This window comes from Indicator indicator, chromosome 24 (genome assembly GCF_027791375.1).
Source record: "Indicator indicator isolate 239-I01 chromosome 24, UM_Iind_1.1, whole genome shotgun sequence".
Taxonomy (NCBI): domain Eukaryota; kingdom Metazoa; phylum Chordata; class Aves; order Piciformes; family Indicatoridae; genus Indicator; species Indicator indicator.
Window position 1 is genome coordinate 10,539,025 of NC_072033.1, and position 15,851 is coordinate 10,554,875.

The 15,851-nt window shown below is 38.1% G+C and overlaps 1 protein-coding gene across 3 annotated transcripts in view; it reads left to right on the forward strand.

The window, feature by feature from the left end:
- Nucleotides 1–15,851, forward strand: part of GNAS (GNAS complex locus) — a 143,999-nt gene that overhangs the window by 72,229 nt on the left and 55,919 nt on the right. Inside the window, exon 3 of one of the 3 annotated variants that reach the window (XM_054392030.1) lies at nucleotides 12,098–12,104. The exons of the other annotated variants lie outside the window; for them this stretch is intronic. Within the exon in view, the coding sequence (XP_054248005.1) occupies nucleotides 12,098–12,104 (7 nt within the window). The remainder of the gene's footprint in view (nucleotides 1–12,097; nucleotides 12,105–15,851) is intronic. 3 annotated transcript variants of the gene reach the window in all.

Consider the following 15,851-nt stretch of genomic DNA (forward strand, 5'->3'; position numbering starts at 1 on the left):
TGTTTTTAAGCACATGCAAATTGCTCTGGGAATCAATGTTCACTAAAAGCTGGGTTGTGTAAGTCCAGGAATGTGGCTCTAAATACTTTGCAAAGTTGTGAAGGGGATATATAATACTAAGTGAGGTGAAATAATGAAGTGTTGCTTCTCAGTAAACACAAGGAGTTCCTCTTAGTTTAAGGTTTAGACTTTCTAAATTCATTATTCTGGAAAGTTATTGGTAGTATTTTAAAATGTCTTAATACATCAAACTGCTGAGGAATTGGAAGCTGAGACTACAGCTTTTTAATTCAGTTGTCTGTTGCCTGAGCACAGAGGTGGAGTTTACTTATGCTGCTTCTGCAGCCAGCGTCCCTTAATTCCGAGAAGATCTTTAAAATGGCAAGCAATTACGTTTGAAGTTTGGATCTCATGATGTCAATACAGATATGTAGTAAAATATTCCAGGGTGTGGTGATACTTAATCATTAGTGATTGGGACTTGGGGCTTTTCCTGAATATTAAGGCTGAATATGAATGTTGATTGCCCAAGGTGAAGTGATTACCCAGTTACTTATTCTCTCCCTTCTCCTTTTTTATCGATTGCTAATGCAGAAGTGATAAATATGCAGTAAGGTCAGGCAAATACTTGAAACGTTCTCTGAGGCATGGTGCTCAAGATAGAAGGCTTTCACTATCTTTGTACCTTGTGGATTGCATAATTATCATGTAGTGTGAAAATGGTTATTTTAATTTTTTTTCCCAGTAGTGACTTAATGGGCAGTTACACAACTTCAGACTGTTAAGTTGTCCCCTGGGGGATTTTTATCCCTCAGAATCACTTGGTAACATTCAGCATTGTTACAAGCTTCTGGCTGCAAATGATGAAGCTGATAGAGAATTCACCCTAAGTGTAACTGCCACTAAGGGTAAACTGATATGATGCCACACCTTGGATGTACTTTAATACTTAATCTACCCCACAGGAAAGATTGAGGATTGACTGGCTAATGTTAGTACAGTGTATCATAAAAAAAACCCTACTCATTAAAATGTTTATGACTAGGTTTACATGATTTACCTTTTTAGAGAAATGTTAACTTTTCTCTGCCAATACCAACTATTAATAACCTACTAAAACACGACTTAAAAATTTCTTGAATGTATTTGGAACACGCAGCATATGCAGGTGGTTATGCTGTGTTCTATAGAAGGTCTAAACTCCTGCAAAGTCTTGCTTAAATCCTTCATAAAAGTACATGAGGAGATGCCAGTGAATCTCTTATGTTCTGGGTCGGTCTGCTATTATCTGATTTCCAGGTAGTAGATTCATAGGGCATATCTGCATATTGTTTGCATGTGTGGAAAATATCCTCTTGTAGCTTGTGGGAGTGAACTTGAGTTCTCTTTCTGTTGAGCTTTTTGTGGAGAAAGAAATTTTGTAATTCTGTATGTTAAACATTTCAGAGGAAAGCTTTCTCTTTCTTGCTGTGTGTTAGTGATTACTCAGGCGGGGTACGTTCTTCCCTTTTTCCTCCCAGTTGCTGGGAATGTATTTGGAAGGATCACAGTCTGCCGGGTGCCCATCTTCATGCCTCTCTGTGGGTCCCGTGATGGGCCTCCTCACCCAGCCTTCCCTTTGACCCACAGCTTTCCCAGAGCAGCCCCAGCTGTGTCTTCCCACTGTGTTTCAGCAGCTTTCTAACAGTGTACCTACCCCAGGGACAGTCTAGCCTGTTCTTGTAACAGAAATAGGGAGGAAGAAGAAAATTTGAGAACTGCTGTTCCGAAAAACTCTAAACAGAGCTGAGAACTGCAGATTGGGTGAAAGAGCCACACTGGTGAGCTGTGCTGGGTGGGTGAGAGAGCTGCACTGGTGAGCTGTGCTGGACTACTACAGCAGCTGAGTTACAGTGGGGCTCTTATTAAGTTTAGTGACATTGAGTAAATTGCTGTGGGACCACTCTGAACGGTCAGGCATATAAAGGTACGAGGGCAAATAAAATGTTTTGGATCTTTAATGAGGCAGGTTGTTCTATTTCTAAATTATGATTATTTTTAAGGGGAGGGTGAGAGAAGACCTGATGTATTTCTTCTCTTGTTCTCTCTCTCTTCTCCCTCTCCACCTCACCTTGCTGAGAAGCAGCTTCTCTTGTTTAAATGTAGTCTAGTTTATATGTCTTATAAATAATACATTGTAGCATTTTACAGAAACTGATGATTCACTACCTTGTTTTTAAATTTTTAAATAAAATTTGTAGTACTAAGCATACATGCTCTGTAACATAGTGGCATCTTGGTCTGCTGAAGTTTCCAGGAAAGGAATTTCTAAGAATCCATACCTTGCTGGGTTAGACCAGTGGTTTGCATAGCCCAGTATCATCTGCCAGAAATGGCAGTTGTGGAGTATTGGGGGAAAAGTGTCAGAGAAAGAATCACAATGGTTCCTCTTCAGGTTTCTTTCCAGGTTCTGCCACTCACACTTTAGGAGCTCCCAGCAGCGAGATTTGGAACAAGTTTTGAAGTCACATTCAGTATGTTTTTCTGTTTAATAATTATTAGCTGTTTAAAAGAATCTAAAAAGTCCTCTTTTTCCTTTGAAGTTTTTTGGTTTTCTTTTTTCATTATATTGTCCATGATTAGATTGCCAGTTTTGTAAATTAGTTGTGCTGTCTGGTTAATACCTCTGCATTAGCTGGGACACCACTAACAGTTGGGTTCAGTTAGAGCCAAGGTATCTACAGCTCCTCTGTGCTTCTGATATGTTTTTGTTGCAGCCAAAATAACAGCTGGTTGGATCAATAATTGTGCCCAAACAATACTGCTTAAGTAGTTTGCAGTGTTATAACTTACAGCAATATACACACTCTCTTGGGATTACTTTCTTCATATGTGTATAAGTTTCTCATTTAGAAAAAACTATTGATATGTCATTATAGCAGAGTGCTATATATTCTAAGTGATGTACCAAGCATTGGTAAATTATTTCTCACATAATTTCTGGCCTAACATGTATTCATGGATTCATAGAATGGTTTGGGTTGGAAGGGACCTTTAAGATCACCTAGTTCCAAACCCCCTGCCGCTGGCTGGTACACCTTTCACTAGACTGGGTCGCTCAAGACCTCATCCAGCTGGCCTTGGACACCTCCAGGAAGGGGTCATTCACAGTTGACCTGTGCAACCTGTTCCAGTGCTTCACCACCAAACCAGGGAATTAGGAATTTCTTCCTAATATCAAGTCTTAATCTCCCTTTGTAGAGCTTAAAACCATTGCTTCTTATCCTATCCCTGCAGTTTATTATATATTGTTGGTGTGAACTGTATCTTTCACTTTCTGTTACCATTCAGAAATGTCAGGTCTGGGACAGGACACAATAATTTTGCCACTGTCATGGTTTGACTTAAATTACAACAGTATAACTTCCCTTTTATCAGGGGAAATGGTAATAAATGTGCTTATTCAGATATAATTAATTTCCAATTCTAAGCTCAGTAAAAGGTCATTCTTCTTACTGGTTGAGTCCAAATACATGTAGATGTTGAGTACAGTACAGTGAAAGTTTATTCTCTGCATCCATTGTGACTTTCAGTAAGAGCTGTTTAGAATTTTTCCAGTTAATTTATGTTGCATTTGAGAAAGTGCTACTTGAGATCCAGAATGCTTGCTCAAAACATTAATGGACCTTCCTGGTTCTAAATGGTACTTTACTGGTTAAATGAACCCTCCTGGTACTAAAAGTGGAGTTTCCAGGAAGTCCAGGATCATGGTAGATTGTGGCCTGTGGGGGGCCTGTAGGGGGAACATTCTTCAGTTTCCGAAACAGTGTTTCCTAAGCAGATTTCTTGATACTTTAAATGGGAAACACCTTAGTTTTGTTGGTGTTTCTTTTCTACAACCTATTTGTTAACCTTAGCAGTTGTTCAAGTCTTCTGTTTATACCTCATATATTCAGGCTTAGGTTTGCACAAGCAGGAGCTAAGTAGGTGGTGAATAAGGTTATAGATGTTCTGTATCTACTTTGTGCTCAGCTTGAATATAAATAACTCTTCAAGAAGTGAAGACTCAGCCTCTTGGTGTTTGTTGAGAAGTAATCTGCATAGGAGGAAACTCGTGGAAGAGCTACTTTGCCAACTTAAAAAAATTGCTTAGAAAGTACTATGGTGAGATTCAACTGCCTGGCACTGAAGCAGATTTCTGTAAAGCACATGAGACAAGAAGCTGAGAAGAGAGGAGTTTTTTTGTATCTACCCATCTGTTTAGGGCTAACTCAGGAGAAGTTCAGGAGTCGGTCCTAACTGTGCCTAAAAGTCGTGGTTGTGTGCTGTATTCACTTAAGCTTTTGTAAGTAAAAATAACTTGCTGTGACACAGTTAAGGACCTGTAACACTGAATTGTGGAGCGTTGTTCTGCTACTACACAGTTTAAGTGAATGGACATAATGGGAACTGAAATGTTTAGGTAAGAGAAATGTGTGTTGTGTTTTCCGATTAATTTCTACATCTCCTCTGTAAAAAAGGAAGATTTTAAAAATTATTCTTTTGCTCAAGCATATGAGATTTGTTTGCCAAAACATTTCACCAGTTAACTTGTAGTACAGTTTTTAGACTGATTTAATCCAGAGCAAAATTATTTGTGAAGTAGCAGTACAGAAACATGCACTTTCAGTAACTTGGCTCTACCTTTTCTATAAACAGAGCTCTAGATGGCTAGAAATAAAATTAATATTTTTGCTGTCTTGTAGTTGACAGTGCCTTGCAAAATCAGGCCAACAAGGAGAATATGCAGGAGAATCTGCTGCCTGAAACAATACTCCCTGCCACTGGCTGAAGAGTTTCACTACTGGATTTAATGTTATGATGACTGTAGCTGTGCTTGGAAGGAAGTTAGGATATTTTTTTGTTGTTGCCTGGTAATATTTGGTGTTTTTTTCCAAATGTTTTTCTTATATTGCCTTTACTTCTGATAGTGCAAAACATTTAATCACTGAGAAAGAAATGAGATGATTTTGTATCATACTAAATATAATTATAGAAATCAGTGTGATACACGTTGAACTCTGGGCCATACCTCTTGCTAATCTGCTTTCAGAAAAACCTTTGTCTTGCTGTCAGGAATTATTTAGGTATTGGATTTTTATTCTGTTTTTAACATTACCTTCCAGTCCAGGTAGAAAGCAAAACATAACCTTACAAAGTCGAGGTACAAGACCATGTTTTGTTTGGCTTCTGATATGTTAGGGGGTGGTTCTCATGGGATGTTTCATCTTCATATCAGCAAAGTAGTTCTCATCCAGAGGCTCTCAGCTGCCATGTACAGGTATCCCCATGCTGGCAGCACCTGGTGCTTCCTTTCATTTCTCTTCCCAGGTGGAAAGGGAGGAGTTTGGAGGAACAGTTAAAACCAGTTGAAGTGTTGCTTTGATCTGTACACTGTTCATGCAGGTGTTGGAAACAGAGGTGGCTGCAGTGTTAACACAGAGTAGGATGTTCTGCTATGTTCTTTTCTAGACCTCTTCTGCCAAATTGGCATGGTCAAAGTGGTGGTTCTGCTTAGGCTTGCTGTCCTCTTCTGGTTTGATCACAGTTAGTACACAAATTAGTACTGTGAAATATGTTTATTCTCCTTAAGAGTATGGACATGGGAAATGTTTTTATAAAGACATTTACATAAACTCTACAGAAATTAAAAAAAATTAAAAACCCAGATCATCAGAGGCAACAAATACTACAATACTGGGCTCGTTACCAGTGTGGTGTAACTGCTGAGACCAGTTCAGTTTTGGGCAAGCTGCTTTTGGAGACTTTCTTTATATGCAGGTTTGATTCTTTGTGCTGTTGCCTTGTGCTTGCTATTTCCAGTGCTGGCTGGAAATTCAGTGTGGTTGATCTCTTTTGCATGGAAACTTGATTATTGTTAAACAATTTCTTTGTTAGTTCTTGGGCTGTTAAGAGAGCACCTTGCTTGTATAAGTGTGTCAAGGTATCCATGTGTAAATACATTGGAACTTCACTGAGCGTATAGGAAAGGGTACTAACATCTACAATTTTTATCTAGTTTTAATGAGTTTAATTTGGCTATACTTAGAGATTGCCCTTCTTAAGATCATCACTTAAGTGGTTTTTCACTCCTGCTACTTTGTGATGGACTGAAACAGAGAAATGCTTTTCAGAATGTGAAACTTTCAAAATGTTGGCAATTGCACAACTAAAGTGAAATTGAGACTTTTCCTCCTATAATTTTGCAATTTCAGGAGACACAGTTGTTTGTAGCAATAGGAGGGTTAAAAATACCAGAAATCTGATTTAAAAACCTAAATCCTTTTGTATCAGGAGTCTGTGTTTCCTTGATTTAATGTGTTAATATTCACAAAAGTTTCCAAGGACCTGTGTAGGAGACTTGAATACTTTGATCATTCACTTAGCAGTTATAAACTATACCGGTTTTTCTTTCTTTTTTTTTTTTTTTTTTATGTTGAGGGCAGCCTTACCTTGGATGTGAATGACCCTGTGCTGTAACTGAGCCAACGTTTGTACCTCAGAGCTTTAGGGTTGGAACATGCTAATGTAGAGAGCAAAGTCTTTTGTTCACCTAGAGGAAAGCATCTCTGCAGGGAGGTTAGGGGAAGTGTTAGAACAGTTCAGCGTTACAGTTGGTGTCTGTAGAGGACTGAATGTCACCCTGTGAAGTGGGGGGCACCTTTCCTAGGAAAAAGCAGGTCTTGGTTTAGACCAACAAGCTTTTGCTGCTGTTTTTTTTTTTCTTTTTTTTCCCCCCCTGAACAATGCAGTATTTTCTCTACTGGGTTCCCCATTGTGAGTTTTATTCAGTCCCCAGTCCCCACAGCAGTATTGCATCGTCATAGCTGATCTGAGCTCTTCCCAGCTATGGTAAGCAATGCAGTCCACGTCTCGTGCAGCTTTGGGTTTTGGCAGAGTCTTGTCTCAGTAAAAATGTAGTAGTAACATGAGTGATATGGAAGATGCAATATAAATAGCAGCACAGTCAGGTTACTTGAAACTCTGTACGTGGGAGTTACAATTTTTTTGATACAAATGCTCTTTTAAGGGAAATAATTCATCCTGATTTTTTGCTTTTCATTCTCATTGTCTCATATCATGATACAGTTGCCTCTTGCTGTGTAGAAATGAACAAGAAGCTGTGTGACTATGGCATTAACAAACCTGTCCTTTATAAACACGAGGTTGAGTGTTAATCTGTGAAGCTACATGTGAGCTGTAAGAATAAACCTCTGTGTTTAGGGGTAACAGAGCTAGGTGTTTTTCCACTGTATGTTGGTAGGCTTGCTCTGTTGAGGATTACCTGATCACTGACACCTGTGCTAGATGTAAGAGAAGATCATTTAACAATGCTGGGCACTTTGGGAAAAAATATTTTAAACCCATCCTGAATAAAGAAGAAACTGCTTTAAATTCAAGTTCAGAACAGAATCAAAAGGTGTCTGTGTTTGAATCTAGAATAGTAAGAGACCTGATAAACCAATATGTTGCTGGAAACTGTGAGGACACTTTGAAGTTCACAAGATGAAGTACATTTCTTGTTCTAAAGAAGGGAAAATGTGGTAAAGGCATTGGATGTGTTCACCTGAAATAAAGATGACCTTAGCTGAGAGTTGTGTGATGCTGAGGAATTTGCTCAGAGAAAAGTAATACTGTGCAGTTTTTTTTGGAGACGTGGTGTGTGGTCATTTTTAGTTTTGGTTTACATTTTGGCTTCTGGTATATAGGAGCCTAATACGATGCTTTCTGTCACCGTAAGTGTTTTTTGGAGAAAAGGTTACTTTTGTCCAAAATTATTCCAAAATGCCTTTTCAAGACTTAGTCACTTTGCCTCCATTCTCTTGTTGTGCTCTCACACAGTGCTTCTCTGATAGATATACACAGGAGAAATAGAAGTACTAAAAGACAAAGATAAACTCACTTATTATACAAAAATAATAAACTTGGTTATGATAACATTAAAAGCTGTTTAAGTTAGAAATTCTCCAAATTATTATTGAAATGTTAACAGTAGTAGCTCTACAGATTTGTTTGACATGCCACACTAGACAGACTGTTTTAATAAGCTGAGAATTCTGGCAGAAATCAGAGTCTTTGCAGTGACATTGATTCAAAGGGCTTTTTCTTCCCCCCTTTTTTTTTTCTCCCTTTTCTTTTTTAATTTGTGTTTAAGGATTTTTTTTAAGCCCCCTAGTAGTGTACTTCATTTTCTGTAAATTCCATGTAATAAGTAGTAGTATGTAATTCCCTTGGTGAAGATACCTCAGAAAATATAATCCACATGAAAGCTATTTATTTTATTTTTTTCTGTTCTCTGCAGTGCGTTTTCACCAGCAAGTCGGAAAATGAACCAACCAACCAAAACCATAAAAAAGCCAAAGAAACAAAACCAAAAAGGCCCCAAAACCAAAAACCCAGAATAAATAAAATTTAAAAAAGAAATTAAATAGCAAACTCCAAACCTAGACACACATTTGTTCTCAATCATACTTGTTGACAAATCAAGGAGAGAAAAAACTGTGTTAATTGTAGATTCTATTAGGAACAGTCAGAGCAAAAACTATACTACACCAGATTTTGAGTGGTAACAATCAGGGAGGAAATACGTTTTAGTTTAAAGGTCTGAAACAGCATAGAATCAAGGAAGACACTCAAGTGGTGGTCTTGTGTGGTGTTTTTCCCTGCACTTGAAGTTTTCAGTCCCCCTTACTTACACAGCAAGAAAAGTAGAACAGGTTACCAGCTGCTTAGGGTTTATGCCGTATGGTATGCTTATGTGATACCGTGGGCAAGGAAAGACAAATAATTGCCTTGAATTTTATTTCACTCTAAAGTGAAGAAGGAGTTTGGAATTCTTGAAATGTTTGGCAGAAGAGCTTTATTTCCCAGCTAGCCATACATTCCCTGTTCTGCATTTGTTAGTGACTGGGGATTTGGTAGTGAGCAGACAAACTGTAACACTACCTTGGGTTTGGGGGAAGAGTTGGTCCCTGGGTACAAAGATCATTTATTGACTTTGACTCCTCCACTGTTTGTTCAGAGCAGATATTATTTGATACTATATTAGAAGATGTTAAAATTCACTGTACATTTGGGAGAATATGGCTATATAACTGAATTTTTTTCTGGAGCATTTTCTACTTCTGTTATGAATGCAGGAATAAAACTAGATGACTCTCCTGTGTTACTATTTAGTGAGGCTGATCTGATCTCCTGGAAAATGTCTGTAAAGGTTTTCTCAAATTGTTCCATTCCCTTCCTTTTTTAGAAAACCGTCTTCTGAAACTTAATAACAATTTTTGGAGCCCTAGTCAGACAAAGCTAGATCAAGAATTTTCTAGTGAGTGGTTCAGAGATAAAGTAAGTGACCTCTGATTTACAGAAGCTGTCCTAGCTAGAAATTTGCAGAGCAGGTGGTTTGTTTTGTTGCGTTGTTTTTTTTTAACATTAACAACATTGACTCTCTAAAATATTTTAAATTACATTTTTACTTGGCATGTGAATTTACCAGATATCATATGTGTACAAAAGGGGCATGTGTACAGCTTTGAATATCCAAAATAATTAATGTTACAGAAGAGTTACTGAACTGTTAAGCCAGTTACAGAGAAACTGTGTTACGATGGTGTCTGTACATGGAAGCTTGTGTTTGAAAGGCTGCAGCACTAATGTTTTCAAACTGCACCTAGTACCATCTTAGTTAAAAAGTGTAAATGGTAGCTAAGTCTTCAGTCTTTTCTGCATAAGGCTGCTTAACTGTGATCCCCTATTTCAAAGCAAAGCAGTGACACATGGCCATAACCCAGAGCTGTCAGAAAAAGAAGGGCAAACTCAAGATAGGTGGACGTCTTGCACATGAGAACTTTCATCATATTTTGCAGCCTGTGAACAAAAAATAACTTGGATCTCTGTGTTTACATAAGAAGATCTGTGTTCAACTTAACGGTGAATTTTGCTTCCAAAACTTTTATAACTTAATTGTCCAGTGGAAGAATGCTGGTTTTATTTCATGTAACATAGGCCATGCAGCATTCTTAAAGGTTCTGCGCATTCTGGCCCCCATCCATCACAGTACTTAAACCATGAGTAGACCTATTAAAGTTGATAGAATTACTCATGTGCTTAAAATTAAACATGTGCTTAAGTGCTTTGATGGATTAGAGCCAAAGTTGTCAGCACCTTGCTTTGTTATGTGCTGTATTACACCTGCCTCTCTGGGCACTAGCCTGGATCTTTAAGGGACAGATTTTCAAATTTGCTTGTTCCAATATTTAGTTGTTCTGTGTTCTGAAAATGCAGTTTACGTGCACAGTCATAGTAAATTTGTACACTGTTTGCAAGCATAAATACACAACTATAACTCTTGAGATCCAACAGTACTTGACAAATTTCATAAGATTTTCTCCTGGGGATTCTGGTGGGAATGTTGTGCTAATTGTTTATATGGAAACATAACATCTGTAACGGCTTTCACCGAACTAGCTTTCTGTTGAAATCTGGATTTTAATAAAGTACATAATGAAAATCACCATTTAGATATGACAGCATACTGTTGAAAGTGCCTATGGACTTGAACTTCGCTAAAGCTGAGATCATTAGGACCTGTTCTGGTTTCTGCTGATAATGCTGATTTTGTAAGCATTTAGGCAATTCTTTAAGGCTTAGAACTAATGTTGCATGTACCTGACAGCTCTTCATCCTTAGAGATAGCTCTGGAAATCTTCTCGATACAGACTGTGTCAATGGTGAAAGTTCCAAATTTACAGCTGTAAAGAATGTAGCTGATTCAGAGAAAGCAGTCAAACACTGCTTTCCAAACATGTGGAAGACATTACACTTAATACCTTACTAAAATCTAATGTCAGCTTTCAGTGACGGCAGCATAGTTCAATAGTCAGCTCCTGGTTTTTGGGTGCTGAAAGTCTGCATTCACTGTTTTAGCTGCTTTTCTTGTCAGACTGTCATTCTAAACTTATGTCAATACTAAATCCTGCAGCATTTGTAAAATGTGGGGATTTGGATCACTGAGAAAATTGAGTTTTGAAAAAGTACTAGGGGGAAAACAGTGAAATTATGTTACATAATTATTTTGAGTTGAAGCGAAAGCAAAATTTCCAGGAAAATGCAGTCATGTCGCAGGTCATTTCCCAGTGAAAGCTAAGCCTTCTTTGTTCCATTCTTTGATTAATAATTGGAATTAAGTTCTAAATGTAAATTAATATTTGAGTGAATGTTTATTCTGAAATGCATATTTTGAATTTTCTGTCCTAAGTCACAAACTTGAACCATCAGTTGGAAGCAGGTAGCTCTTTGCAGATACTTGTTAACTGTTACTGATCAGATGACTCAGTGGCACTTTGTATTAGTCCTGATCAGATGTATCTGTAAGAACTTCTGTCATCAAATTGCACTTAAATTTGACTGTAAGTGTATTTGATCACATGTGCATTTGAAAATAGTTATTGGTTAGCAACTGTAATAGCATGGAGTTTTTTTAACACCTAAAGTGTACGTCCCAAATAAGAAGAAAAAAAGTTATTTCAGTTGTTTTCAGTAAAACTCAGTTACCACATTCACGCTGAATGATGAGATTTGGAAAGTGGAGTGAGAGTGAACGTATATAATTCAGGTAAAAGTTACAGTGAGTGCTTGAAGAAATAGGTTTTGTATAATTTACCTGGTTTCTGGTAGGACATCACATTGCATGAACTTGAGCCATCCTCTTTTTTATGTTTCTGTTGTGCTCTTGTCCTTTGGACATTTGTTTCTTACCTGTTAACATGCAGGGGTTTGGATTAAAATCCTTGGCTTTTTCCAGGGTTTGAGGCAAGCACCTTCTGATCACCTGTCTACCTTATTGCATGCTGTAAGTGTTACAGGTGATAGTGGAGATCATAATCACTTAAAAATTCGGGAGATTTTCAGGACTGATCATCTTTCACCTGTTTCATTACTGTCTTCCCTACCACATTGCATCCTGCTTGGGATGGTCTGTGTGAATACTTGGCATCCAGTGTTCCAGCCATTTTTATTTTAGGGCTTCTTTCCATTTAATATTGGCACTTAGCCAGATGGGTACTTTTTTAGTTTTAAGTAGCAGTGAGGTCATTATCCATTACAGGAGCTATTCCTCTCATTCTTGTACACGAATCCCTGAAGAGCTCTGGGATGTGGTTGCCCTCTTTGGAAAGCCTCATATACTCCATCTTGATGGAAGAAATTACTAGAATACAGGCATTTACAAAACAGTGACAGAGGAAATGAAACTCATACAGTGCTCATCGAATCAGTGTTTCAAAGTTTAGTTAAAATTGCTTTGAAAGTGTCTGAAAACTAAGGTCGAGAACAAGATCCCCAGTAATGCTGCTATTACCTGCCAGTGTTTTAAAGCCAAGTCTCTGCAGTACCAAGGATAAAGTGATGAACAGCACAGCAAATACCTTGGTTTTAACAGAAGGTGCTGTTGATCCGTGTATACTGCAATGCCTGGTCAGTATGTCCTTGCACAAGAGTATTTTTTCTGGACATGAAGAGATCAATTGACCCAGCTGAGTAATTTAGGAGACCCTAGTAGATTGGATCTGCTGTGAGGAATGGCTGTACAAGCAGACAACTTTAAACAGCATAGAGTGTGCCCTGAGAGCAGCTGTGTGCTGTATTTCACTGCTATGGCACAGCTGGACATAAATGCTTCAAAAGGTGATGGCTGAAGTATGTGTTTGGGTTTTTTCTGCGTTAATAATGACTATCTTCATAGTGAGTGCATAAATAAATAAATAAATAGGTCTTTGTGCTTCCTGACAGAAGTTGGAAATGGTTATGTCAAAACAGTGAATTGTACAAAGCAAAACGATTCAGCAAGTTTGACTCAAATCCTCCTATTCTTCCCATTTCAGAGAGGTTCCTTCCATTCCAGAAAAGAATTCCACAGTGTGCTCTGGAGACTCTATCCTTTTTAATTATTTTGTCTAGTATCTAGAGAGAATGCTGAGCTTTGGAGACCACCTTTTATTTTAATATGCTTAATTACCTGTACTTAGAGCATGAAAATGAAACTGATGTGTTATGCCTAGTGTGCATGCCTGAAGAACTAGCAGCCCAGTTTGCAATTTACAAAGGTGTTTAACTGCGTGGTCTGAATTAAAAGGGCCTTTGTCGACCTCATGCATCACAGAGCTCTTTGTGAACTTCTATTTTCAATCATTGCCTAAACTATTGCTAGTTAATAAGCTGAGGTAAATGGAGCCGCATAAGCAGAATTATGCTTCTTAATATTGGGTCTGTGATGGTCTCTTTGTGCTACTTACAGTTATAAAGGGACTGTAAACCAGTTAAACTGGTTTTAGGTAGGAATTTGCAAAGCCAAAGGGGAGCCCCGAGGTGGCTTAGAGCCAGAATAGCATCCCTGTACTGCATCCAGCTGGGCAGAACGTATGACAGGATGCTGTGTGTGTGAACTGTTCCTGCCATCTGGAGCAGCCCATGGGACACAGCCAGCAGGTGTGTGTCCAGCCCTTGAACCTTTCCAGCTCCTTTAACCCCATCAGGAGCAACCCCATAAGGAGCCAAACCCTTCCCACAACCAGTCCTCACATTAGGTAGTTATGGAGACAAATACAAAGTTACCCTTTAACCTTTACACCTGGGACATCACAATGAGTACAGTAAAATAAACCTCAACGTGGAGTTAATGAGGTTTATATTTAGGTGTGCTTTTTTTATCATTTTAAAGTAACTTCATGATGTTTCGGTTCCCTAAGATAAGAAGCAAGTCACACCCCTAGCCCCTAACACTCCAGTGTAAATAATGATCAAAAATAACATTATCTCTGCTTTAACAGAGCTGTGATGCACTTTTTATCCGTGCTCCAGTAATTTGTATTTCTTGCCTTTTAACTTAGAGAAAGATTGTGTCGTTCTGTAAATAGAAGGTACTTCTTTGCATTTATATTTTTTATCATACATTCATCTATTTATGGCTACACAGTAAGACATTCACCTAACTCATAGAGGTAAATATTGTCATGTATTAAAACAAGCAATAGCAAAGCAGTTTATAGTGCTTTTTCCAGTACTTAAAAGGGAATTTGTGGATACCCTGTATGTATTGTCCTTTCTATATATTACATCATGTGTTTGTGTGAAAGTGGTTATGCTTCAGGGCATAATTGAACTAAGTTTTCCCAAAACATTTAGGTCACAATTAACTCTGTGAAACATAATTTTTAACCATATCTTTAAATTAAAGTCTATTGTGACAAAATTACTCAATCTGCTGGGTTTTGGTTTATTGTTTTGCTTCATTGTTTTGTTGGTGTGGGTTTTTGGTTTGTTTTGGGTTTGGGTTTTTTGGTTGGTTGGTTGGTTTTCCCCAGAAGGTGCTATTTACAGAGAAACTGATCAGTTTATTTTCATAGGTATTCTTTTCTATTATTATTTCTTTGCATAAAATCTTCATGTATGGTAGCTGGAAGATAAAATTTGTTGTCACCCAGAATCTCAGAGAAATAAAACCAAGTACCTTGAAAGTGGAGTAGATTTTGGGGGGTGTGGGGAAAGCTGATGTAAGAGGAAGAACAATAGTATTAGGGAGGGGAAACTACATTTCTGTATCCAGCAGCAAGAATGGTCTGTTGCTTTCAGTGAGATGTTTGGTACATGGTCCAGCATGGCATTGACTGTGTGGAATGCTTTAGATTACATTTTGTCAGCTAGCTATGCCTTTGGGTAACTTTATTTTATCTTACAAGTTGACAGAGTTATCAAGAACTAAGTATTAATGTGGTTAGAAAATCTCTTTCAGTTCTGTTACAAGTGAGGACCCAACTAAACTGTATTTCCTGTCAGAAGCTGTACAGAGTCACTGCTGCGCAGCTGATGGCATGATAGCTCCTACCCTGTGGTACCATGTCTGCTCATCCAGTGCAAAAGAGAAAACGTCTTTGAAGTTGGCAGAATTGCTGAGGTGTCTCTGGTTTGATATAAACGAGGAGTTTGATTTGCAAAAGAGATTCAGGGGGTTTTGCTATTGCGTTTTAACAGTTTTGTCAGCAAAATTGGTACTCTGTCACAGGTCTAAGAAGAATTAATTCAGCCTTACTCTCAATACTCTAGGCACCTATTTTCCCCCTTTTTCAAGTGCCTCTAACTTGGCCTCTGCCCCATTTGCTCCTCTCGATGTATATTTTGAGATAATTGCCATGTATTGTTAGAAATGACTGCGGCTGCTAAACCAAATTTATCTTACTATTGAATGATAAAGTACTAAAGAATTTCTGTGATGTGGATCAGTAGCAAAATCTTAATTGAGTTTCCTTGCAGTCTTGTGTCTGAGATCTTGACTGCACTGCTCTATTCTTGTGAGGTAGATTGGTGGGTAGTGTTGTTTGCGTATTTGTTAACTTCCATAAGGTTCAGGACACATGCAGATTTTATGGATGTTTATGAAATCCATGAAAGACACTGTATTTACATGAATATCAATGTTTAAAACTCATGTGCCTGTGAAGTGCATGAGTGCCTGTCAAAGAATTGAATTGTGTTTCAGAATGAAATTCATGTATTAACTTGCTCACAATGTGTATTTGCCATGGGCTTTTGAAGGTGAGCAGAACGGGGGGACAGCCTGTGGCTACTTTACTGTGAACTCACATTTGTTGGTAATACCTGAAAGCAAACCAGGATGCACCTGTGTTCAAACAAACCCATGTCATTTTCTCCTATAGAAGAGCCAGAGGCAAATTAATTGCTTCATAAGATTGTTTTTTACCTAGCTTTTATCCTTTCAAATCGATTCACTTAACTGGCAGTACTTTACATGGGCAAGGGAAGCTTTTTACTAGGTAGAGTTG